General features: G+C 34.6%; 2 protein-coding genes across 7 annotated transcripts in view; one reads left to right on the top strand and one right to left on the bottom strand.

The window, feature by feature from the left end:
• Positions 1-545: 545 nt before the first annotated feature.
• Positions 546-22889, top strand: TRAPPC6B (trafficking protein particle complex subunit 6B). 5 transcript variants are annotated; one of them, XR_007950708.1, is made up of 7 exons: positions 547-930; positions 9376-9443; positions 10466-10583; positions 12968-13051; positions 20656-20749; positions 21760-21814; positions 22000-22889. XR_007950708.1 is itself a non-coding variant. In XM_051978081.1 (6 exons), the coding sequence occupies exons 1-6, from the start codon at positions 850-852 to the stop codon at positions 22029-22031; spliced, it is 477 nt and encodes a 158-aa protein (XP_051834041.1). In that variant the 5' UTR covers positions 547-849; the 3' UTR covers positions 22032-22889. The 5 variants fall into 5 exon arrangements, 3 of the variants coding, with proteins under 3 accessions (XP_051834042.1, XP_051834040.1, XP_051834041.1); XR_007950707.1 differs by lacking the exon at positions 20656-20749 and having other exon boundaries at positions 546-930; positions 20814-21814; XM_051978081.1 differs by lacking the exon at positions 21760-21814.
• GEMIN2 (gem nuclear organelle associated protein 2) overlaps positions 22478-25794 on the bottom strand; it is a 25426-nt gene continuing 22109 nt past the window's right edge. For both annotated transcript variants that reach the window (XM_051978075.1, XM_051978076.1), the window contains 3 exons: positions 24606-24716; positions 23770-23828; positions 22478-23387 (listed from right to left, as the gene is read on the bottom strand). In XM_051978075.1, the coding sequence (XP_051834035.1) occupies positions 23348-23387; positions 23770-23828; positions 24606-24716 (210 nt within the window). In that variant the 3' untranslated portion in view covers positions 22478-23347. The remainder of the gene's footprint in view (positions 23388-23769; positions 23829-24605; positions 24717-25794) is intronic.

The following is a 25794-nucleotide window of genomic DNA, read 5'->3' as shown; positions in this document are numbered from 1 at the left end:
AGATTGGATTGGATTGAGTGAGGGGAAGACAAACCAGCAGGATATACTTGCCCAGGTATGAAGTCTTTCAAATCAGAGAAGAGGTGGGGTCATATAGGAAGAGATACTACTAAGGCAGAAAAAGCAAGACTCTAAAAACTAATTGCATATACAAGTTGAGGATGAAGAATGAAGCATGACGAGTAACTCGACAATACGGAAGACTGAAAGAGGAGATAGGTATAGGGGACAACGAATTATTTCTGTTTTGCACATGCTGAGTTTAAGATTTCAATAGAATATCCAGTTAGAGATATCCAATCAGATAGAAATGTGATACTAGAAGTCAGAAAAGAAGTTGTTATTCTGTCATGTCCAACTTGTTTTGTTGGGTTGAACAGAGTCTGGGTGAACAGAGAGAGAAAATAATGCTTGATTAAAAAAAAAAAGAAAGAAAGAAAAGAAAAGAAAAAAAGAATAAAACAACAAAAAGAAGTAGCAGTGAAGAGAAGGGAAAAAGAGCCCCATCACCGACCATAGAGCCGACGGAATGTGGTGCTAGAGGGACCGGAAGTCATTTTACTCTTTGGGGTGGGGTCCAGCCCTGCCGGCCCGCGGGGTTTGGTGCTGGGTGGTATCAGCTGCGCCTGGATTTACGATCACGCCTGCGGCTGGGCTGGCAGGTCTGGTGCTATAGCACCTCGGAGAACGCAGTGAAGCCCCCGCTACCCGGCCACCCGTGGGATCGGAATCTAGCATCGTGGGGCCGGGTGGCGGCCCCGGAGGCGACGGCCCCGGAGGCGGTGGCCGTGCTACGGTCCTGTCCTCCACCCTCCCGGGGTACCCGGAGCCAGAGAGAAGAAACAGGAAATGGCAGACGAGGCGCTCTTTTTGCTTCTCCACAATGAGATGGTGACCGGCGTCTACAAGTCCGCAGATCAGGGGGAGGTGGTGAGTGACCGCTGCCCTGACCCAATGCCCTTCCAAACGACACCATTCTCCCCTATCGTCTCCTTTTACTTATCTCCGTTTTTATTCTCGTTTCCCGTCCAGTCTGCAAAGTTCACACAAAAAAGCTTTTCCCCTCGTCCTCCCAGTCCCATCTTCGACTCCTCTCCCACCGCCCCATAAACTACCAATTCTTGAGTCCTAAAATCTCTATCTTAGTAACTACATTTCTTCCGAACTCTGACACTAGCAACGTGCTGCAGCCCTTCATCACCAGCTGATTGGGCTCCTTGCTTCCATTCTCTCCCCGCTCCAGCCCATCTTTCACTCAGCTGTCACATTCCTCTTTTTGCAGCACAGGTCTGACCTTGTCACCTATCCTGCCCTTATTCAATAAATTCCAGAGGCTTCCAGTTATCTCCAATATCAAATATAAAGTGTTTGGCTTTTAAAATCCTTCATAAGTCTTGTCTCTTCTTATCTTTCCAGTCTTTTAGTATATTAGTCACCCCAATATACTGTTTCTTCCTCGAGTTCCAAGTCTAGTCATATGTGGTCCTCTATATCTGGAACTCTCTCCTTTCTTATCTGCCTCCTGACTTTGACTGTCTTCCTTCAAACCTCATCTAAAGTCTATCATTTTATGAGAAGCTTTTCCTTTTTAATTTTGCTTTATTTTCTCTATGACATGCCCCAATTTTCTGGTGTATGTGTGTATATCTTTTTTTTTTTTGGTAAATATTTGTTTCCATGTTATCTGCCTTGTTAGACTGAACTCAGAGAGAGACTGTTTTTTTGCTTTTCTTACCTCTGCACTTAATAGTATTTAGTGTGCATGGCACATGGTAAGCATTTTTAAAAGTCCAGTTAACTCACTGACATTTTCCTCCTGTGGATTTGTGCACTTTATCTCAGTGCTCCCGTCCATTCTTGATACAATCCATTCTTTTTTTTTTTTTTTTTAATAACTTTTTATTGACAGAACCCATGCCAGGGTAATTTTTTAAAGCGTTATCCTTTGCACTCACTTCTGTTCCGATTTTTCCCCTCCCTCCTTCCACCCCTTCCCCCAGATGGCAAGCAGTCCTTTACATGTTAAATAGGTTACAGTATATCCTAGATACAATATATGTGTGCAGAACTGAACAGTTTTCTTGTTGCACCGGGAGAATTTGATTCAGAAGGTATAAATAACCCGGGAAGAAAAACAAAAATACAAGCAGTTTATATTAATTTCCCAGTGTTCTTTCTTTGGGTGTAGCTGCTTCTGTCCATCCTTGATCAATTGAAACTGAATTAGCTCTCTTTATTGAAGAGATCCACTTCCATCAGAATACATACTCAAACAGTCTCGTTGTTGAGGTATATAATGATCTCCTGGTTCTTCTCATTTCACTTAGCATCAGTTTATGTATACAATCCATTCTTTACATACATGCCAACAGACTCTTCTTTTGAATTCCAGTGTTATCCCTGGTTTATCAGGTTCTTACAAATAGTACTTTGTTTCTAGTCAATCAGCAGTCATTTATTAAGCATCTACTGTGTGTCAGCCACTGGACTAAGTGCTGGACATAAAAAAAAAAAAAAAAAAAGACTTCCCTTAAGGACTCACATACTAATGGAGACAGATTTTATATTCAGTCTCAATCCTGACTGAAGCTGGAGCAGAAAAATCTTTCTTCTCCTAGATTACAGAGAAAATACCGGAGAGCTTTGGGAGCAGTACAAAAAGATCATCTGGAGGTCTGGGAAGAGAGAATTGGGTCCCCAATTTTACCATTAAATCACACCCCAAATAAGGGAGCAGTATAGGAGGGAATAATACTAGAGCATTTAAAGACAGATCATCAAGCTGGTGAGGCAGAGGAGAAGTCTAAAGGCAGCTCTTAAGTTCCCCTGAAATCCCCACTCTATGGGGGGAGGGGCAGGTGAGACCAGAGTGCCAGAGCGAGAGTGAAGGAGAAGCCCCTTCCATAACAAAAAGAAAATCAGTGGTCCTACTGGTCACAAACAGGGATAGCCAGGGTTCCAATGTAGATATCATGTTGGAGTGAGGGGGAGCTTGACTAAGTACCAAACTCCTGCCAGAGGGCAGGGCATTGGGGAGGCAGCTCATCCCCTTGTAGGCAGTCTCCACTCCAGTGTTCCTCCTACTCGAACTCAGAACAAAGACTGGGGAGTTTAAAGCTCAGACCTTTTTGGTTCCCAGAAATAGCAGCCAAGAATAGGGACTTTTCTCCAAATCTTGCTTTATTTCTGTGGCCTCTCTCCTAGGCTGCAGCCTGATCCTTATCATTAAAGACTCCAACAGCTGTTTTTAAGGGAGTAATTTGAGGGACCAAATATGGCCTCTGCAGCTTCCTCCATATATCTGGGGCAGATTGTTTAACATTAACATCTCCCCAGGACAAGTCAAAGAGGGCATTGGCCTTAGACCCCAAAAGGCTGGGTGGGGTCCTCAGAATAATGGGCACTTCTGTTCTGTTTGTCTCTCCCTGAGAATCTGCTATTTCTCCCTGGGGGCAGAAGTTAGAATCGGTATCCTGAGGAGGAGAAAAAAGGCTGGGAGTCTTAGGATTTGGTTCAGGTGAGACAGATGGAGTTAAAGAGATATTGCCGGACATGAGGACCTGTTCTGGAACGGATTCAGAAGCTTCTTGATAAGGACTGCATAGAAATACAGAGGAGGAGCAGGAAGAAAGAAGGGAGTTTGATTTCCTTCCAGCAAGTTTAACCATCCTGCACTGCTGTTTTAATTTAAGCTTTCCAGTTTTGAGATCTTTCAAGCCAAATTTGTCTCTGTTTTTTAAGAGATTTCCTAAGAGATTTTAAAAGAAACAGAGATGTTTTGTCCCATTTTGCCACAAGCCTTAGTCGCCCCAATTCTATAGTGCCTTGACCTTCTCTAGATGTCTCTAGAGGTGGAGAGGTGACAGAATGCTCCCTGATTAAGGGGACTTTTGTCAGAGAATGCAGGTATTCCCATTCAGGCTTCTCAGAAAATTCTGCTGGGCGGGAAGCCTCAACAATCCAAATCTTCCTGGGAATTTGGGTTGTTCTGGCTATAGAATAAAACAACAAGAAAAGGCTTTACTTTGTCCAGATTTTCTGGGATTCCCACTCAGGGAACCAAAATGAAAATTGAGGTGTGAGAATTCTCTCTGGTTGGCACACAGGTCCAATGTGAAAGAATTTGTGAACCTGAAAAGTGTTAATGGCAAAAGGGATTTTATTGGCACTGAGAAGTCAGCTTTGCTAGTTAGACAGACTTCTTAGTGGCAAGAGGCTCTGTTAGGGAAATAAAGGTTAACAACTGAGAAGAGGAGATCTTCACAGCAGGCAAGAGTCCTGGCAGGCAGCTATGCCAAGAAGAGAGCTTCCTTAGCAGGGCATAATCCTACTTTGGACTTCTGTAGAGATTTGGAGTTCAAAATTGTCTTTTATTGGTGGTTTGGAGCTTGGGCTTCCATTGAAAATTGAATGAGAATCCCTCAGTGTTGTCAATGATCCCAGGCCTAGATTTCCAGTTGAAAAGAGAGTACTTATCTTGGAGTTTCAAGCCACTTAATAGGAATATCAGGCCCAGAGCTCCAACTGAATAAAATCATTTTGAAGGCTTTTACCCAGAGCCTGGAATTTAGAAGATCCGGGCCACCCTCAAAAGATAAATGAAGGGTGATTTGACCAAGATCTTCAATTGAATGATGCCGCTTAACTTGGAAAAGCTTGTCTGGGAAAGTATGCTTTTTCTCAGCTTTTTGGAGTCTGAGACCCTGATTCTAGTTTTCAGGGTTCACTCCCATCATTCTCTTTATATAGCCACATTTCTCTCTTTAAATGTTTTCTACTCTAATGGAGCCCAAGTTCTTTCCTGAGGGTTATCAAACAGGACAAGCATCTAGCCCAATCCTTGCTTCCTGGTTCCCTGTCTTCTGTAATATACGTCCTAATTCTGACTGTAAATCTGTCTACTTCCTGCTTTTTTCCTCAATGCCTTTTCTTGTGACATCTACTTTTGGCTTGCTTTATCAGTCTTGGGGTCTTGTCTCCCTTCCCATGATTGGACCTGGCCAATTCTGATCCTGTTCAGGTGCCATTTGTGACCTCTACTGATTGCCAGGGCCATATGCCAATCTACTCCGAATAATATGAAGACAAGCTGATGTTAAGGTGCCAGACAGCCTTTCTTTATTGGTAATCTCAGCAGGGGTTAGTAAGAAGCAAGAACAAATGTATGTGTGTCTCTGCATGTCTCTGCATCTCTGAATCTCTCTACATCTCTGCCTCTCTCTCTCTCTCTCTACTTCTCTCTAAATCCTTGCCTATGAACTCAAAGCTGGTTATTTATATTTACTCTCCTCTGGGATTATTTTGTGCCTAGCCCACTCAGCTCTGCATAGTTAGATTTGCAGAAGGGAGACACCTGGAGTTAGTGCTGCATTCTAAGAAAAGATCTAGCAAGAGGACACATCCCTTGCCATCTCAAGGAACCTTTAACACCTATTAGACACAACTTCCTGCCTCAGAGGCCCTTTTTTACCTCCTGGGTCCACCCTACCAGCTGACATGGCATACATGGTAATTCTCAGAAGGAAAGTTCCTAACACATGTTAGTACTTTTCCCCTCAGAGTTATCTTGTATTGTGTGTACACACATATATATCAGTTTCCCATTTTTTTTTTTTGTATACTTGCCATAGTCATGCATATGACTTCCTCCTTCCCTCTTTTACTCCCTCTGTCCATCTAGAACTAATATGTTCTTTTTTTTTTTTCCAAGTGAAGGTTTCTTTTTTTTTTTTTTTAATTTTTATTTAATAATTACTTTATATTGACAGAATCCATGCCAGGGTAATTTTTTTACAACATTATCCTTTGCACTCGTTTCTGTTCCGATTTTTCCCCTCCCTCCCTCCACCCCCTCCCCTAGATGGCAAGCAGTCCTATATATGTTGGATATGTTGCAGTATATCCTAGATACAATATATGTTTGCAGAACCGAACAGTTCTCTTGTTGCACAGGGAGAATTGGATTCAGAAGGTATAAATAACCCAGGAAGAAAAACAAAAATGCAGATAGTTCACATTCATTTCCCAGTGTTCTTTCTTTGGATGTAGCTGCTTCTGTCCATCATTTATCAATTGAAACTCAGTTAGGTCTCTTTGTCAGAGAAATCCACTTCCATCAAAATATGTCCTCATACAATATCATTGTCAAAGTGTATAATGATCTCCTGGTTCTGCTCATTTCACTTAGCATCAGTTCATGTAAGTCTCTCTAAGCCTTTCTGTATTCATCCTGCTGGTCATTTCTTACAGAACAACAATATTCCATAACATTCATATACCACAATTTACCCAGCCATTCTCCAATTGATGGGCATCCATTCATTTTCCAGTTTCTAGCCACTACAAACAGGGCTGCCACAAACATTTTGGCACATACAGGTCCCTTTCCCTTCTTTAGTATCTCTTTGGGGGATAAGCCCAGGAGAAACACTGCTGGATCAAAGGGTATGCACAGTTTGATAACTTTTTGGGCATAATTCCAGATTGCTCTCCAGAATGGTTGGATTCATTCACAACTCCACCAACAATGCATTAGTGTCCCAGTTTTCCCGCATCCCCTCCAACATTCATCATTATTTTTTCCTGTCATCTTAGCCAATCTGACAGGTGTGTAGTGGTATCTCAGAGTTGTCTTAATTTGCAGTTCTCTGATCAATAGTGATTTGGAGCACTCTTTCATATGAGTGGTAATAGTTTCAATTTCATCCTCTGAAAATTGTCTGTTCATATCCTTTGAGAACTAATATGTTCTTAAAAACATTTTTTTCTTTTTTATACTTCTGAACCCTCCCAAAATATTTTGGGGTTTAATGACTAGACTTCTTTCTTAAGGACTTCTTCTTTAAACCCAAACCAGTCTGTTTCTAATTGGTCACTAGTAGGCCAAGTCCCATTTGGTCATTGTTTGGGTCCTGATTGACTTAGATTGAATGAAAATAGCAGTTATTTCTGCTTTGGCCAGAAACTCTGAGGGGCTTCCCTTTGTAGATTCATTGTTTTAAAAATTTATTTAGGTTTTTTTTTTTGGACTAGGTTAAAGAGGAGATTCTTTGCCTCAGTTGCTATCTTAATCACTATATGGATGCAGACTCAGTCAAACTGAGACCTGTTGAAGCCCTTAGCTTAAAAAGTCTCTCATTTCATCCAGATCTATCTTTGATTTATATCTTATGACTGATCCAGATAGAGGAGAAAAATGAGGCAGGTGACCTTAAATCCAATTCACTTGCATGTCATAGCATCACCTATCTGATGTCATGGTGATCCTCTTTGAGAACAAAGGGTAAAGAACAAGTCATGCATATAGGATGATCAAGCATACCCTGGTGTCTCCAAAAAAAAGGGTATTTCATTTGGAAAGTTTTTATCTTTTAAAATAAATTTACTTTCTTTATTTTTAATTTTTTTTAATTTTTAATTTTTTATTATAGCTTTTTATTTATAAAACATATGCATGGGTTATTTTTCAACACTGACCCTTGCAAAACCTTCTGTTCCAACTTTTCCCTTCCTTCCCCCACTCCCTCCCCTAGATGGCAGGTAGTTCAATACATATTAAATGTGTTAAATATGTGTTAAATCCAGTATATGTACACATATTTATACAGTTATCTTGCTGCACAAGAAAAATTACATCTAGAAAGAAAAAAAAAGGCCCGAGAAGGAAAACAAAAAGGCAAGCAAACCATAACAGAAAGAGTGGAAATGTTATGTTGTGGTCCACACTCATTAAAATAAATTTAGTTAATTGTTAATTAACAGATAATTTTAGTCAATAAATACATGTAGTTAAATTTTAATTTGAATTATATATGATACAATATATTTCTATATTACAGTGCCAAAATTTGATGAGACCCTGAACCAAGATGATAGATATAAGTAAAAAGAAGAATAGATTTGAGAAATGTGGAGAGGTAGAGACTACTTGGCCACCGATTGGATCTGTGAGGTTAAGGATGACAAGGTTGTAAAATCTGAGTGACCTAAAGAATGGTAGTATGCTTTACAGAAATAGGGAATGAGTAAGAAAGGGTGAGGTTGGGAGGAGGAGGAAAATAATGAGTCCTCTGTTTAAACTACAGATGTGCCACTGGAGCTCAGGATAGATAGGGCTAAATATAAAACTTTTAGTAGTTATTAGCATAGAGATGATAATTAAACTCATGGAAGTTGATGAGGTCAATAAGAGAGAAATAGTATAGATAAAAATGAGACGAGAGCTCAGGACAGAGCTTGGAAATACTCTGTTATTGGGGTATTTGTGTTTATTTTTAATTCATCTTTGTTTTTTATGATTTCTATTTTAGCATTTGATACTTTAAAATTTACTAGTTTTCTAGTATTTTTTTAGTTGCAATTCCAATTCATTGATCAGTTCTTTTTCTCTTTCATTAATGAAAGTATTTAGAAATAAAAAATTTTCCTTAAGAACTGCTTTGGTTGCATCCTCAAAATTTTGATATGTTATCTCATTGTTGTCATTATCTTTAATGAAATTAGCTGTAGTTTCTCTGATTTTGTTTTTTGAACTACTCACTTTTTAGGATTAAATTATTTAGTCTATAGTTGATTTTTAAGAACTTTTTTCAATGACCTTTTAACAATTTCTATTGTATTGTGATCAGTAAAGGATATGTGTGATATTTTGGTTTTTCTGCATTTGTTTTTGAAGGTGTTATATCTAAGGATATGACCAATTTTGGTAAAAGTACTATGTGTGGTTGAGAAATATGTATACTCCTTTATATTTCCATCCACTAATCATGAAAGAGCGATCATATCTAGTTTTCCTAAAATTCTGTTTAGTTTCTTAACTTCTTTGTTGTTTATTTTTTAGTTAGATTTATCTAGTATTGATGGGTAAATCTTATAATTTTACTATTTCTCTTTGTATATAGAAGTGATACCATTAGGTTTGTACATATTCAAGTATTGAAATTAATTGATTGTATACCTTTCAGCAAAATTTGGAGGATAGGAAAGAGCTACTGAAAGAAATAGAACAGAATAGGAAAGGGGAATGAATTCATTTTGTTGATAGTGTAGTACATTGTAATAGTTCAGAAATGTGAAGTATTTAGACATAGGTATGCTTTGTTATGTTAGTGACTAATGAAAATTATTGGAAATGTGAATAATAGAAAAATCTCTTTTTATAATTTTCTATAACCTAGGTTCATTTTTTAATTGAGAAGAAAAAATTAATAGCCTGTTCATAATTTTGAAGATACTAAGGAATTTTTATAAGCTTTAGAAGGGATTAATCAATATTTTTCAATTTTGGAGATTAGTTCAAAGTTCTGGTCTTAATAAATCTGGAAATTAGGTTTTATTAATTTAATAAAATTCAGAATCCTTTTTTGTATTTTATAGGAAAATGGAAGATGCATTACTAAGTTGGAGAACATGGGTTTTAGAGTAGGGCAAGGATTGATAGAAAGGTAAGTTAAATTTGAATAATAATAATAGTAACAATAATGTAGTACTAGTCATATGTCATATGTGCATTAAAATGTCAGTAAATAGGAATATTCTGATTCCTAGCATGTTTTCTCTGGCACAGTGCTGATTGTTTTTATTTTGTTAAGTTATAAACTGGTTAAGTTATAAAACTGGTTAAGTTATAAACTAAAATGACTAATATATTAAAAGGAGAGCATTGTTGAGTGGCTGCCAGTTCTTCTGCCTAAATCTTGATTTCTTCTAAGTTTTGAGTTTTCACTATAAGCTGAAATTTCAAGTGATTTTTATACTTTTCTCAAGTTGGTCCAGTAACTAACACTATGCCTTTGTGTATATTTTCTCCTCTAAAAACTTTGTTAAATTTAAACATGTATATATAAGTTCTTATTAAATATGTATAAGTCCTTAGTGAAATTTAGTACTTTTTAATTTGTTTAAAATTTATTTAAAATCCAGAGGATCAAAAATACTTCATGAAACATGTTTATATACATAACATATTCTTAGAGTTTTAAAATAAATTTTTATCAAGGCTTTGTTACACACTGATATTTTTCTATTCATAATTATATTTCATAATGTACTCTTTATCATTAAATATTTAATATTTATAGTTTACTTCATATGCTAATTCTATTGTCTTTCTAAACATTTATTTTAAATATATCTAAGAATAAATAATGGCTGAATGTCAAGTTGTTTAAACTATAAAATCAATATAGTATGACTTAAAAATACATTTAGTTTCCTGTTTTCAAATTTTCGTTTATATTATTAAAATTTTGATTGTGACATTAGTTGGAATCGTGATATAAATTCATTTTGCCTGATGTCACTGTGACATTTAAAATATTATAAATAATTTTAACTAAATAAATACATAATTATAATGATTTAATTAAATATTATATGCAATTTTTCCTTTTGGAAATTAGATTCATGATTTGCTTGTTTTGCTTTCTTTGGAGGAAAATACTCTGAAGTTATTAATTCTTTTTAGGTTTACAAAGGATACTGCAAGGTTCAAGGATGAGTTAGATATCATGAAGTTCATTTGCAAAGATTTTTGGACCACCATTTTCAAGAAACAAATTGATAATCTAAGGACAAATCATCAGGTATTATACATGTTAAGGTTTTCTTTATATATCACTTTACCTTGTTAAAATAAATTTATTTCTATTATTTACTTTTATTATTAAAATGTTAAAGTGATGTTTTAAATAGTTTCTTTTAATCTTCAGATTGTGTTATTCACTTTAATATTAGGTTTAATGAGTCGTGATGTTTGTTATAAGCACCAGATGTAATGAATAAATAGCAAAGGAAATCTTTAGCTATGACAATTAGGAATTTTTAAAATTGATTTTATTGATTTATTTATACTTCATTGAGATGGGGGATGGTTCACAAATGTGGAATGTTACATGTAATATAATTTTTTTCAATGTGTTGATTGGTTTTGTTCACTTTTTTCTCTTCCTTTTTTTTCTTTTTTGCTTTTTATGAAAAAAAAATCATTATAAAGAATATCTCTCTTAGAGGGATGAAAGGGAAGAATATAGGAAGAAATTTGGGCAATGTAAAAACAATATTAGTAAAAATCACTTTAAAAAGTTTAAAAAATCTAAGGGACAATGCCTAGTTTCTGCCATATTAATTTCCAATTTTTTTCCAGCAGTTTTTAATCAAATGGTGAGTTCTTCAGATCCAACCATTTGGAACTATATTCAAAAAGTTGTCAAACTGTGCATACTCTTTGATCCAGCAGTGTTACTACTGGGCTTATGTCCCAAAGAAATATTAAAGAAGGGAAAGGGACCTGTATGTGCAAAAATGATTGTGGTAGCCCTTTTCATAGTAGCTAGACATTGGAAATTGAAGGATGTCCATCAATTGGAGAATGGTTGAATAAATTGTGGTATATGATGTTATGGAATATTATTGTTCTGTAAGAAATGACCAGCAGGATGAATACAGAGAGGCTTGGAAAGACTTACATGAACTGATGCTGAGTGAAATGAGCAGAACCAGGAGATTGACCCACACCTAACACCTCATACCAAGATAACATCAAAATGGGTTCATGATGTAGGCATAAAGAGTGAGGGAACACTGTGAAGGAACAAATTTATGGCTAAAGGAGAACAGGAAATCGTTATTTATTGGAAGGGATGTGGAAAAACTGGGACACTAATACATTGTTGGTGGAGTTGTGAACTGATTCATCCATTCTGGAGAGTAATTTGGAACTATGCCCAAAGGGCTTCAAACTCTGCATACCCTTTGATCCAGCATTGTTTCTACTGGACTTGTATCCCAAAGAGATTTTAAAGGAGGGAAAGGGACCCACGTGTGCAAAAATGTTTTGAAAATAAAATTTTAATAAAAAATTTTCTAAAATAATAAAATAAATTCATACAATATTTCATGAAACAAAAGTTGTTAAGCAGTAGGATTGGTTTCTTTCCTTTTTTTGTATTCAGTAACATTAAATTTTTTTAAGTAATAGTTTATTTTCAAAATTTCAAAGAGAGTTTTTCACATTCATCCTTGCAAAACCTTGTGTACCAAATTTTTCTCCTTTCTCCCTACCTCCTTCCCTTAGACAGCAAATAAGTCAATATATATTAAACATGTGCAGTTCTTCCAAACATATTTCCACATTTATCATGCTGCACAGGAAAAACCAGATCAAAAGAGGGAAAAAATGAGAAAGAAAAAAAAGCAAGCAAACAACAACAAAAAAAGGTGAATATGTTGTGATTCAGTCCTCACAGTCCTCTCTCTGGATGCAGATGCCTCTCTCCATCAAGTCTGTTGGAATTGGCCTGAATCACCTCAGTGTTGAAAAGATCCAAGCCCTTCATAGTTGATTATCACATAATCTTCTTGTTGCTGTGTATAATCTTTTGGTTCTATTCACTTCATTTAGGATCAATTCCTGTAAGTTCTCCAGGCCTTTCTGAAATCAGGATTGGCTTATTATATATCTTAATTGAATAATTCATATGACCACTTACCTGGCATAGAGGGTCAGGTAGCCTTGGAGACAGGAAGGATTGAGTTCAAGTGCTGCCTGGAGGATTAAGACAAATCACTCAATCTCTCTGTGTCCTAGACAAAATTCTGCAACTTATAAAGTGAAGGAGTATTGTCAGTCTGTGTCATTGCGGCTACATTAGGAATTCTAAATACCATTGAAATTAAAGGTCCAAAACAAAAATGAAATTAAATTTATGTGGATATTTAGCACTGATACTACGTAATGATAAGTAACTAGTCTAATCTAATGAATTCACTATTCTTGATCAGGCAACTGATATACTCTGACCTGCTTTCTTGCATCAATTTTTTAAAATTAGTAAATGTACTTTGTATGTAAAGTATTTTCTTAAATTTTTAAACAGTATGATAATCATTTATTACATGGCTGAAAATTCAGAAAAAATTAAAAAATGACCAGAAGTTTCTTTTTTTTTTTGTTTTGTTTTGGGGACAGGGCATCTATGTGCTTCAAGACAATAAATTTCGACTCCTGACTCAGATGTCTGCAGGAAAACAGTATTTAGATCATGCACCTAAGGTACTTCATAGAAGATTAGAGATCTGTATTGAAGGAAAAAAAAGTACTAATTAATGAGCATGTTCAATGCTGTTTGTGGAAGATTTGTGAATTTAAAATAGGATAAAGATGGCTTAGTTGCTAAGATTAGAAAAAAAAATATTTAAAGGGAGTAATTATTTACTGAAAAATAATTTGTTTTAGAAAAGGATTCATCATTGGGTTATTGGGAGCTCAGGCATAAATTAGCAAAACTTTTCATGATGTTGCATGAAATAATTTCTGAAGTCCTTTTGGAATTTAAACCTCAGGCAGAAGTGCAAAATTAAGTAAAATGGGCAAATTCTTATCTCTACCTACATAAGAATTAGATATCTGAACCATGTTCTTTGAAAATTTGATTAAAATTTTTTCTTTTAAAGGAAATGATTAAAAAACTTGGGACATAGAATTAGAGCTGTCTGTAGAGCTCTCATTTTACATATTCCAAGGAAAGAAGCCAGACAGATTAAATGACTTGTCATTATAAGACAAAAAATGATAAGTCACAGAACTAAGATTGAGACCCATACCAAATTAAATTTTCTTTCCATTGAGCTAAGCTCTAAAGAATAATCATAACATTGATATAATATTGGATTCTCAAAAGCAGTGCTAGTGGAACACAAGCTCTAGCAGGTCTTTAAGCCAGAAAGTCCTTGAGTACAGATCTGGCACTTGGAGTGAATGTTTGCTATCTGAGGTCCAGACTAACCAAGTTGAGTGAGACCCAGAAACGTGGCAGACTGACCTCTGGTAATAAATTTTTCCAGCCATAGCAAATCTTATTTTGTTTAGAACTTGATATATATATAGAGAGAGAGAAACAGTGCTCCTTAGTAGATATTATCCTGTTTTCAAATTGTGTGACTGAATTCTGGTTTTTTTTTTCCTCCACAATTGTTCTATTTTCCCTTGGTTTATCCCATGTCTCCTTGGTGCTAGTTGCCTTTAGATTTTCACTTTCCCTATTCCCAAGGGAGATATATAGGATAATATATACGTCCATATATTATATATGTAACAGTCAAGATGGTCTTCCAGTGTACCAACATTAGATTAAAACTATTATTAGGTTTTCAGCTCATTAAGGTATAAATGAACCTTTTTACTCTTGGGAGTGCTTTTCAGTGGCTCTTTCTTGTCCTTAGATCGAAACTTTCCCCTTTGATTTGTGTACTTTCAATCCCTCTCTTCTGTTACCTCCTCCCATTCTTTTGTAGCTTCTCTTCTTTTTCTAAGAGCATATCACAAAGTACAATGTCTTGCATCTTCCCTATCCCCATTTACGTGGTTTAGTTTATGGTATATACTGTTTAATCAGAGTTTACAAAATATTGTTTCTAGTGGATGAGGAATTGTCTATTATTATTAGAATTAACTTTCCTTTATATTTGAGATCTTCTATTGCCCTGTAAAAATTTTTTTTTTTGCCATTAGAACTGTTAAATTTGTCAAGTGTATGGTCTTGTTAAATTTAACAATTGTATGTGTTTTGGAGGGTTAAACAAAAGATGATTTTTTTCCTTCCTGGATTTGATCTTAATTGTAGCTTTGTTCTATATTATTTTCTTACACAGTCAATCCTCAATATTTTCAGGTTTAACTTTTGTGACTTCAAACATTCATGTAATTGTATTAGTAACCTCATTTTCATTTTTAAATTGGCAGCTGCACACACTTGTGGCTATACGCAGTATAAAAAACATGAGAGACACAATATGCTAAGTTTGTGAGATAGCTGGTATCCTGTTAGACATTTCACTGGTCTTAGTCACCTTACCATTTTTAAAGAACTCTTTGTGCATTCTTTGCATATTTTCATTGTTTACCTTTAAAACCCAAGTTCTATGTTTTACTTATGCCCCAGAAGCATAGTGCAACTCTCCTAGAGTCCACTAAACAAGAATATTATATAAATATATCTCATTATCACATAGAACCTTTATAGAAGTAAATTAGGATGCAGAAAAATTATAAATACATGTGATTTTTTTTTAAGCTTTTAATTTTTCCCCCATTCTATTAAAGCTTTTTATTTACAAAACATATGCATGGGTAGTTTTTCAACATTAACCCTTGCAAATACCCTTTGATCCAGCAATGTTATTTCTGGGCTTATATCCCAAAGAAATACTAAAAAAGGGAAAGGGACCTGTATGTGCCAAAATGTTTGTGGCAGCCCTGTTTGTAGTGGCTAGAAACCGGAAATTGAATGGATGCCCATCAATTGGAGGATGGTTGGGTAAACTGTGGTATATGAATGTTATGGAATATTATTGTTCTGTAAGAAATGATCAGCAGGATGAATACAGAGAGGCTTGGTGAGACTTACATGAACTGATGCTAAGTGAAATGAGCAGAACCAGGAGATCATTATACACTTCAACAACAATACTGTATGAGGAGGTATTCTGATGGAAGTGGATTTCTTTGACAAAGAGACCTAACTCAGTTTCAATTGATCAAGGATGGACAGAAGCAGCTACACCCAAAGAAAGAACACTGGGAAATGAATGTAAACTGTTTGCATTTTTGTTTTTCTTCCCGGGTTATTTTTACCTTCTGAATCCAATTCTCTGGTACAACAAGAGAACTGTTCGGTTCTGTAAACATATATTGTATCTAGGATATACTGCAACATATTTAACATATAGGACTGCTTGCCATCTAGGGGAGGGGGTGGAGGGAGGGAGGGGAAAAATCGGAACCCAACCAAATAGAAGAGATAATGTTGTAAAAAAATTACCCTGGCATGGGTTCTGTCAATAAAAAGTTATTATAAAATAAAATAAAAATAAAAAATAAAAAATCCTTAAAAAAAACAACAACAAAAAAACCCTTGCAAAGCCTTCTGTTCCAAATTATCCCCTTCTTCCCCCCACCTCTTCCCCTAGGTGGAAGGTAGTCCAATACATGTTAAATATGTGAAAATATATGTTAAGTCCAATATATATGTATACATATTTATACAGTTATCTTGCTGCACAAGAAAAATTGGATCAAGAAGGTAGGAAAAAACTAGGAAAAAAAAACAAAATGCAAGCAAATAACAACAGGAAGAGTGAAAATGCTGTGTTGTGATCCACACTCAGCTCCCACGGTCCTCTCTTTGGGTATAGATAGTTCTCTTTATCACTGAACAATTGGAATTGATTTGAATTATCTCATTGTTGAAGAAAGCCACATCCATCAGAATTGATCATTGGATAGTCTTGTTGCTGCCATGTATAATGATCTCCTGGTTCTCCTCATTTCATTTAGCATCAGTTCATGTAAGTCTCTTCAGGCCTCTCTGAAATCATCCTGTTGGTTGCCTCTTAGAAAACAATAATATTCCATAACATTCATATACTATAATTTATTCAGCCATTCCCAATTGGTGGGCATACATTCAGTTTCCAGTTTCTTGCCACTACAGAAAGGGCTGCCACAAACATTTTTGCACATATGGATCCCTTTCCCTCCTGCAAGATCTCTTTGAGATATATAGCTTTTTCTTTTCTTTTTTTTTTAATATTTTATTTTATTTTATTTAATAATAATTTTATATTGACAGAATCCATGCCAGGGTAATTTTTTTACAACATTATCCCTTGCACTCATTTCTGTTCCGATTTTTCCCCTCCCTCCCTCCACCCCCTCCCCTAGATGGCAAGCAGTCCTATATATGTTAGATATGTTGCAGTATATCCTAGATACAATATATGTTTGCAGAACTGAACAGTTCTCTTGTTGCACAGGGAGAATTGGATTCAGAAGGTAAAAATAACCCGGGAAGAAAAACAAAAATGCAGATAGTTCACATTCATTTCCCAGTGTTCTTTCTTTGGGTGTAGCTGCTTCTGTCCATCATTTATCAATTGAATCTCAGTTAGATCTCTTTGTCAAAGAAATCCACTTCCATCAGAATACATCCTCATACAATATCGTTGTCGAAGTGTATAATGATCTCCTGGTTCTGCTCATTTCACTTAGCATCAGTTCATGTAAGTGTTGCCAGTCCTCTCTATATTCATCCTGCTGGTCATTTCTTACAGAACAATAATATTCCATAACATTCATATACCACAATTTACCCAGCCATTCTCCAATTGATGGGCACCCATTCAATTTCCAGTTTCTAGCCACTACAAACAGGGCTGCCACAAACATTTTGGCACATACAGGTCCCTTTCCCTTCTTTAGTATTTCTTTGGGATATAAGCCCAATAGAAACACTGCTGGATCAAAGGGTATGCACAATTTGATAACTTTTTGGGCATAATTTCAGATTGCTCTCCAGAATGGTTGGATTCGTTCACAACTCCACCAACAATGCATCAGTGTCCCAGTTTTCCCGCATCCCCTCCAACATTCATCATTATTTTTTCCTGTCATCTTAACCAATCTGACAGGTGTGTAGTGGTATCTCAGAGTTGTCTTAATTTGCATTTCTCTGATCAATAATGATTTGGAACACTCTTTCATATGAGTGGTAATAGTTTCAATTTCATCATCTGAAAATTGTCTGTTCATATCCTTTGACCATTTATCAATTGAAGAATCACTTGATTTCTTATAAATTTGAGTCAATTCTTTATATATTTTGGAAATGAGGCCTTTATCAGAACCTTTAACTGTGAAAATGTTTTCCCAGTTTGTTGCTTCCCTTCTAATCTTGTTTGCATTAGTTTTGTTTGTACAAAGGCTTTTTAATTTGATATAATCAAAATTTTCTATTTTGTGATCAGTAATGGTCTCTAGTTCATCTTTGGTCACAAATTTCTTTCTCCTCCACAAGTCTGAGAGATAAACTGTCCTATGTTCCTCTAATTTATTTATAATCTCATTCTTTATGCCTAGATCATGGACCCATTTTGATCTTATCTTGGTATATGGTGTTAAGTGTGGGTCCATGCCTAAGTTCTGCCATACTAATTTCCAGTTATCCCAGCAGTTTTTATCAAATAATGAATTCTTATCCCAGAAGTTAGGGTCTTTGGGTTTGTCAAACACTAGATTGCTATAGTTGACTATTCTGTCTTGTGAACCTAACCTTTTCCACTGATCAACTAATCTATTTCTTAGCCAATACCAGATGGTTTTGATGACTGCTGCTTTATAATATAATTTTAGATCAGGTACAGCTAGGCCACCTTCATTTGATTTTTTTTTCATTAATTCCCTTGAGATTCTCGACTTTTTATTGTTCCATATGAATTTTGTTGTTATTTTTTCTAGATCATTAAAATATTTTCTTGGAAGTCTGATTGGTATAGCACTAAATAAATAGATTAGTTTAGGGAATATTGTCATCTTTATTATATTTGCTTGGCCTATCCAAGACCATTTAATATTTTTCCAATTATTTAAGTCTGACTTTATTTGTGTGGAGACTTTTTTGTAATTTTGCTCATATAAGCTTTTTATTTTCAAAACACATGCAAAGATAGTTTTCAACATTCACTCTTGCAAAACCCCATGTTCCATGCTTCTCCCTCTCTCTTCCCCTAGACTGCAAACAATCCAACATATATTAAACATGTGCAATTCTTCTGTATCTATTTCCACATTTATCATGCTGCACAAGAAAAATCAGATCAAAAAGGAAAAAAAATGAGAAAGAAAATGAAAAAAGCAAGCAAATAACAAAAAAGGTGTACATACTATATTGTGATCCACATTCAGTCCTCACAATCTTGTGCTTTGGAGATGATTCTCTCCAACTTAAGTCCATTAGAATTGGCCTGAATCATCTCATGTTGAAAAAACCCAAGTCCATCAGAGCTGATTATCACATAATCTTGTTGCCACTGTGTATAATGTTCTCCTGGTTCTACTTACTTCACTTAGCATCAGTTCTATGTGTGTTTTTTAAAAGGAAGAAATTCTAAGTACAACTTATGTAAATCACACTGCAAAAAAAAATTGTAACTTGTACTGCTATTACAAGATTCTGTAGTTTACAATAGATATATAATATCAGACACAGTGCTAAGTGCTGGGAATACAAATCCAAGCAAAAGGAATGAGCCCTTGCACTCAAGGAGCCTAAATTCTAATGAGAGAAAATAAGTAAAATTTTGAGAACTGAAAAAGGGGGCAGAAAAGATATTTTGGTGGCATGACAGAAAATTAAGTGTGGAGAGTATGCTGTTTCAAAAATAGTAAATTCAGCATTCTCTCCGAAAATTGATTTTTAGTGGTCAGAGGGGACCTAATATTCTATTTTCCATAGATTCCATTTGTCAACATTAGTATTTTTTATTTTCATTTTGTTTTATAGGACTGCTTCCTCTACCAAAGTTGAGGATTGACAACATTATTTCCAGTATTATTGTGTTCATATTTTTTATTTATCATGTATTTCAGTGAGACCCATGGATCCATAGGTTCTCTCTGAATATTGTATTAAAGTCAATGGCTTTTAGTTGCATAGTGTTCTTATTCTTTAACATTATTACCTATTGCTTCTCTTCTTATAAATATATTATAGATTGGTTATTCTAATTTTGTTCCTATCTAATATCTTCTCATAAAGATTTTATTTCTCCTTTGAACTATTCTGGAAAACCTTTCCTTGGTTCTGTGCTGCCTATGGATTCTTTAGAGCTTTCTGCGTTTGACTCTGCATTGATTTGCCTTTGTCTTGTAATATTTAAGAGTTTTGTACTCTCTTTGAGGATTTAATGTTCATCCTTTGTCATTTTAGAATTCACTGCTGATTTATCTGCTTGAGCTCTAGGATTTAAATTGATTTTTTCCCTTCTTACACGTTTGGTTTTTCAGCCTTTGGTTCACCCCTCACCCACTTGACTTTTCTTTTTTGCTGAGGTGTGGGTTATACCCAGGGCTGAACTGCAAATCTGCCTCAGTTGTTACCCATTTTAGGAGATTTATGTTTCACTAGTCTTGATTCTGTCATAAGTAGCATCTAGGATTACATGATTATTGGCTGTTGGGTTTTGAACCTCTTTTCCTTTAGGCCCAGGATAGCCCCTCTGAGTGGCTACTTATCTTAGTTCCTCCTGCGAGTCAATGTATGCACCTCTTTCAAGGTTAGAAGCAAGGGACTGGACAGTTTCTGAAGCCTTGAAAACTCTCTAATCAAAAGATTACCCTAGGCATTAGAGGTTAGCCTAATTTTTGCTCTAAAACCATTTCTCTTCTTCACAAAGCTGGGCAAATTATTGTCTGCCCTTGTAGGGTATGCCTTGTAGTGTCTGCAATAAAAGAGACTACTAATGTGGTTCCACAGCACAAACCTTGGTGGATATATGGAAGCCAATACAGGATGTATGCTGAATGATTTAAGATCTAAATTCATAAAGCTAATTTGGTTCTTTCTGGTTGTCTTGATTCAGGTATGATTTTCTACATCTGTACATAATTCCCTCCTCCTGCCCCACTTTTTTGACTGTTTTAGTGGGGACTAGAGAAATATGTCTAGTTCATAATTTTTGTTGGTCACATGAAAATTTATATATTGATAGTTTCTCAATTTCTCTATAAAAAAAATCAAAACAGCATTATGTAAATTTACTGTGATTTGAATTTATAAGAGGTATCATCATTCATAACTCCCCTCCCCTTTTCCCCCCCAGTATTTAGCATTTACATGTGGCTTAATCAGAGGTGGCTTATCAGATTTGGGGATAAAAAGTATTGTGACAGCTGAAGTGTCAGCAATGCCAGCATGTAAGTAAAGTTTCTCTTTCTTAGTTTTATAGTAAGACTGTATTTTTTTGTTTTTTCTTTTAAGCATCTCTTTTTATTTTTCAAAAACACGTGTGAACAATTCTTCAACGTTATCTGTTGCAAAATCTTGTGTTCCAATTTTCCCCTTTCTCCCACACGCTTCCCTAGATGGTAAGTAGTCCAATATATGTTAAACATGGTAGAAGTATATGTTAAATCCAATATATGCCTATTGTGCTGCACAAGAAAAATCAAATCAAACTAGTTAAAAAAAAGTAAAGTGAAGTTAATAAAATGCAAGCAAACAACAAAAAGAGTGAGAACACTATGTTGTGAACCACATTCAGTTCCCACTGTCCTCTCTCTGGATGTAGATGGCTTTATTTATCATTGAACAACTGGAACTGGTTTAAATCATCTCATTGTTGAAGAGAGCCACAAGACTGTGTTTTTCCAAAAAAGATTGTTATAATTTTTAGCCAGCACAGAATTTAAAAGTCAAAAAAGAAATGAACACTTAAAAAGTTTTAATTTTAATTGTACACTTGGAGTATAATTGTCCTTAAATGGGAGTCTCAAATCCATTTTAATAAGTTGTGATAATATAAGAATGTATCTTTCTCTAGTTTCTGGGGCAATTTAAACTACTAAAAAAAAAAAAAAAAGAGTATGACTATGCTTAAAATTGTAATAAGAATTAGCAATCATATACAGCTTTATAATTTAAAATATCCAACAGTGATAGATTTGGAAGGGAACAAAATAACCAATACTTGAAAAAAAAAATCCCTTTTGCATCTTGTCTTTTTTTATTTGAAGACCTAGTGATGGAAATTCAGTGTCTCCTAGGGTAGTTCTTCCCAATTTTGGATAGATCTAGTATTTAGGCTCTTTCTTTATGGCAAGTCTAAATTTTGCTTTTTTGCAAGTTGTACTCATTTTTCCTAAGTTCTGCCTTCTGGGAAAATAAGCAGAACAAAGCTTCTTCCTCTAAATCTTTTCTTCTGTAGGCTAAATGTTGCCAGTTCCTTCAACATTTGATTCTCCCAGCCACCTTTGTATGGTGTAAGTAATGAAAATATTACTCCTTTTCCATTTAAGATGATGCTTTATGAGCAGAAGTTTTAAAAAGCATTCTCATCTTATAATAAATTATTTTGTCAGGGCTGCTTTAAAAAAAAAAAAGTGTCCAAGCTTGTGTTTTTCATTTCAACATGTATTGTTCAATAAATATTTCTTTTTTTTTGTAGGTAAATTTCAAGTCATGATACAGAAGATATAGCATGTATGAAAATGTTTCAACAATGTAAAGAGATTAAATTATTCATGTATAAAGATTTTTGAGTAGTAACTTTTGACTTAACTGGCATTATCATAAGTTTCTACAGCACATTGATTCATGTAAGCTATATGTTAATTTATTAGATGATGGAGCAAAAAAATTAAAGAAAATTTTACTGAGACACTATGTTGTAGTTATATATTACAGTATACTATATAAAACTTTATTACATTAAAATTTTTATTAAGTACAAAAACCAAGTAACATTTCTTTGTGCTCTATTGTTTTATGGTAATATCTATTTAGTATTAAAAAGGAGAGTAAAATTAAAGTCTTTCTGAATTAACAGAGAGCAAAAAGTTATCATTTTAACCCAATTTTTTCAGGTCCAGAGATTAGATTAAAAAAAAAAAAGTTGGTATATGTTAAAATGAGCAATCTTAATATCTGTATGAAAAAACTTTTATTTTAAATCCACTCATAGCACTACAAAAACATCCTGGAAGATAATTTCTGGGTTCAGCAAAAGTAGAATTCTAGAAAGGAGGTAAATCTTGGCAAGAAAGCAGATGAAGGAAATTTATGGGTTGGATACTAGATTCGATAAACGAATAAAGAACTATAGCTCTAAAAACATGAGACCAATCAGGATGACTCTTCACATGCAAAGATTATTTGTTGAGGTCAATTTCACTACATTCAGTAATGGGTAATTGAGAATGTCCATTCTTCAACTGTAGTAGATAATAGGAATATTCATTTCGCACAATTTAAAACATGTTACACATGTTCAAATCTTTTATATTAAGTATTCCTCATGAGTTTATCGCAATAAATATTATCTCATTTCCTAACGTTGATGCATTTTGTTTTGGTCAATATGTTCTTAATATTTTACTTAATATTTCTTACTTTTTACTTTCTTAATTTCTTAATTTTTACTTTCAGCAAAAGGAATTTTAAAACTTATTTCCATCAAGTATCTTCAGCATTCATTATTTAGGAACTTTAAAAACATGTATTACTTAAAAAAGGTTATTATACAAGGCATTTCACTTATTGAATGACTTTAATATTTCTGAAAGGTTTGCAACTGAAGACACTTTTGAATAAAACTAATTGCTAACTATGTGACATGCCGCTCAGCCAAATGAGTCTTAAACACAACATTGATCTTGCGAAGAACATCAATTTCAGTAATATATCAAATTTAAGATTCTTACAAAACACTGAAATTTTGATGAAATCTGCCTTGTTGCTTGTTTCTTTTACATCATAAGTATTCTACAATTGAAGATTATTTTTATATCTTTCTATCAAGAAGGTTCATCAGCCAGGTCACGCTGATCAAAGTACCTATTAAAAAGACAAATGTTAGTATTTATGGAGAACTTTGGCTCAAAACCTAGTTGATACCTAAGCATCACACAAAGAGCAATGGTATAAAAATCACTAGGGACCTTACTTAAAGAACTACAATAATTTTGCACTCTAAAAATAAGCACACATTTTAGACTTTCGAGCTGACACCCAATTAAAATGTATTATTTTTGAAACTCACAAAATGTTGCTAAGAAAGTATAAAGTAGGTATATCATTTTATGGTTTTCCTATTTACTAAACTTACTCAACATTTGGGCTTCTTTAAAATGTTCACATAGGAAAGACAGACATGTTGAAAAAAATGCACACAAGTAGTACTTAGAAGTACAGGATAAAAAACAAAGTCTTACTATACCTGCTCACCAAACAGATTAATAAATTCAAAGCAGGTACTCTTTCATCTTCTTTACTCTCCTAGAAAAAAAGAGAAAAATAATGTATTTTATTTCTGCTTTCTGGGTTCCATCAAATTTACTTTTAAGATTAAAAAAAAAAAAAAGCACTTTGGAGAAGTTACTATTTATGCTACTGTAGCATAACAATGTTCTTGAAAGGGTTAATAGTGCTGAGCCACGACTTTATTTAATAGGGGTTCTGAAGGAAACCTAACTGGTAAAAATAGTTCTGGGCCTAAAAGCTTGAAAGGGCAGGTATCTCTCTAGCCTCTTGCTAAGAAGATACAACTTAAAATCTATATCCTAATACATTTTATGTCATCTATATTGTGAAGATCAGTGGAGACTGATGCATAATCCTGAAAACTGAAAACCTGGATCAGAAGCCCTTGCAATATAGGGGAGAGGAACCACAAAAGGATTTGTCTTAGCTTTATAACAAGATACTTAATTGAAAGAGCACATCGGAGAACTTGAGACAGATGACTCATAATGACATAGGGCATTAGTAGCTCGAGCATAAAACATGCTACTCATACAGTAGTAGGATTAACAATGTAAGATTTTTGTATGGGTCAAAAATCTTATTTGATTATTCACAGAATTTTTTATAGCTTTGAATTGGGAAAAATTTGCATTGTGCATTTTCAATTTGTCTTTTTTATTTAAATTTTCAGTCACCATCTAGGGTAAAGTAATTAATGTTTTTCTATTAATATAAAATATATCAAAGTGCTTTGTAAACTAAAGTATTACAAGTTTAAGATATCATTTGAAATAGAAAGTTGTAACTTACCACTAAGACTCTCACTTCAGAGCATCTTCTTGCAAGTTGCCTAATTAATGAATGAGCTTCAGGTAATAATGGTTTTTCAAGGCAAGCTAACAAAGCATAGAGCCATCTTCCCTGAATGAATTTAAAATTATATGTATAAATAAATAAAGTATTTAATAAAGTACTATCTAAGTTCTTGTATGTTTCACTACTTTTTTCAGGGATATGTCTCTTGACTCCACTGAGTGCAAGTCAGGATATTTGAATTTAAATCCTAACTGCCATCTATGTGTAACCTTGCATAAATCACAACCTCCTTGAATTCAGTTTTCCTCATTACAAAATAAGGGGAAGTGGGAATAGACTGAGTTTAAATCTACCATGAGCAAATTGCTGAGCCTGTTATAAAGAGTTGGGGTCTAACCAAGATCTTGGAATTAGTAAATCACAACTTGCTTGAACTTCAGCTTCTCATCTGCAGATGTAAGATGGAGAGAGAAAGTTCTTTAAAGTTTCTTGTTGCTTTAATATTCTGATAATAGTAATAAACAGTTACATTCTTTGCTACAAATAAATCCTAGAAGATATGGGATGAACATCTGATTTCACTGATTTAAAGAACTCCCTAATAAGAAACTATATAAATCTGCCTCTTATCAGTAATGTGTAGTTGCCTGAAACAAGGAGAAATAAAGTGATTTTCCTGGGGTTATGTAGCCATTCAGCAGCAAGACCTGAATCTACATCTTCTAGACTTGGAAGGCAAGATCTCAGCACTTACAGGGAACCTGAACCAGATTTATATGTAATTGGGAAGTAATTGACAAAACAAAGATAACAATAAACCATAGATAATGTTAACATGTAGTTTTCTAAGTCACTATGTGGCCAGTAAAGATCCTTTTGTTTAAGATGAGTAACTGTTTCAATCTGAGTTTGCCCTCATGGATTATACAACATACTGCCTTATGAATAAAATGTAAAATTTTAAACTAGTCTAGATAGTGACAACTAAGTGGATTTCCACAGGGGATCTAAGTAACAGATTTAGTTATTGGACTAAAGGGAAAATGAAAAATTAAAACCCTTCCCTTCTAGAGTTTCTTCCAAGGTTTCTTGTTAATACAGGAATTTTTATTTTCCAGGGTAGGGAAACTTGAGAACTTGTTAGACATCAAAATTGGCCAAGTTTTTCTTTAGTATCTCTATA

This window comes from Antechinus flavipes, chromosome 2 (assembly GCF_016432865.1).
Source record: "Antechinus flavipes isolate AdamAnt ecotype Samford, QLD, Australia chromosome 2, AdamAnt_v2, whole genome shotgun sequence".
In the NCBI taxonomy this organism is placed as follows: Eukaryota; Metazoa; Chordata; class Mammalia; order Dasyuromorphia; family Dasyuridae; genus Antechinus; species Antechinus flavipes.
Note: the sequence above shows the minus strand (reverse complement) of the source record. Positions and strands in the feature narration are given on the sequence as shown.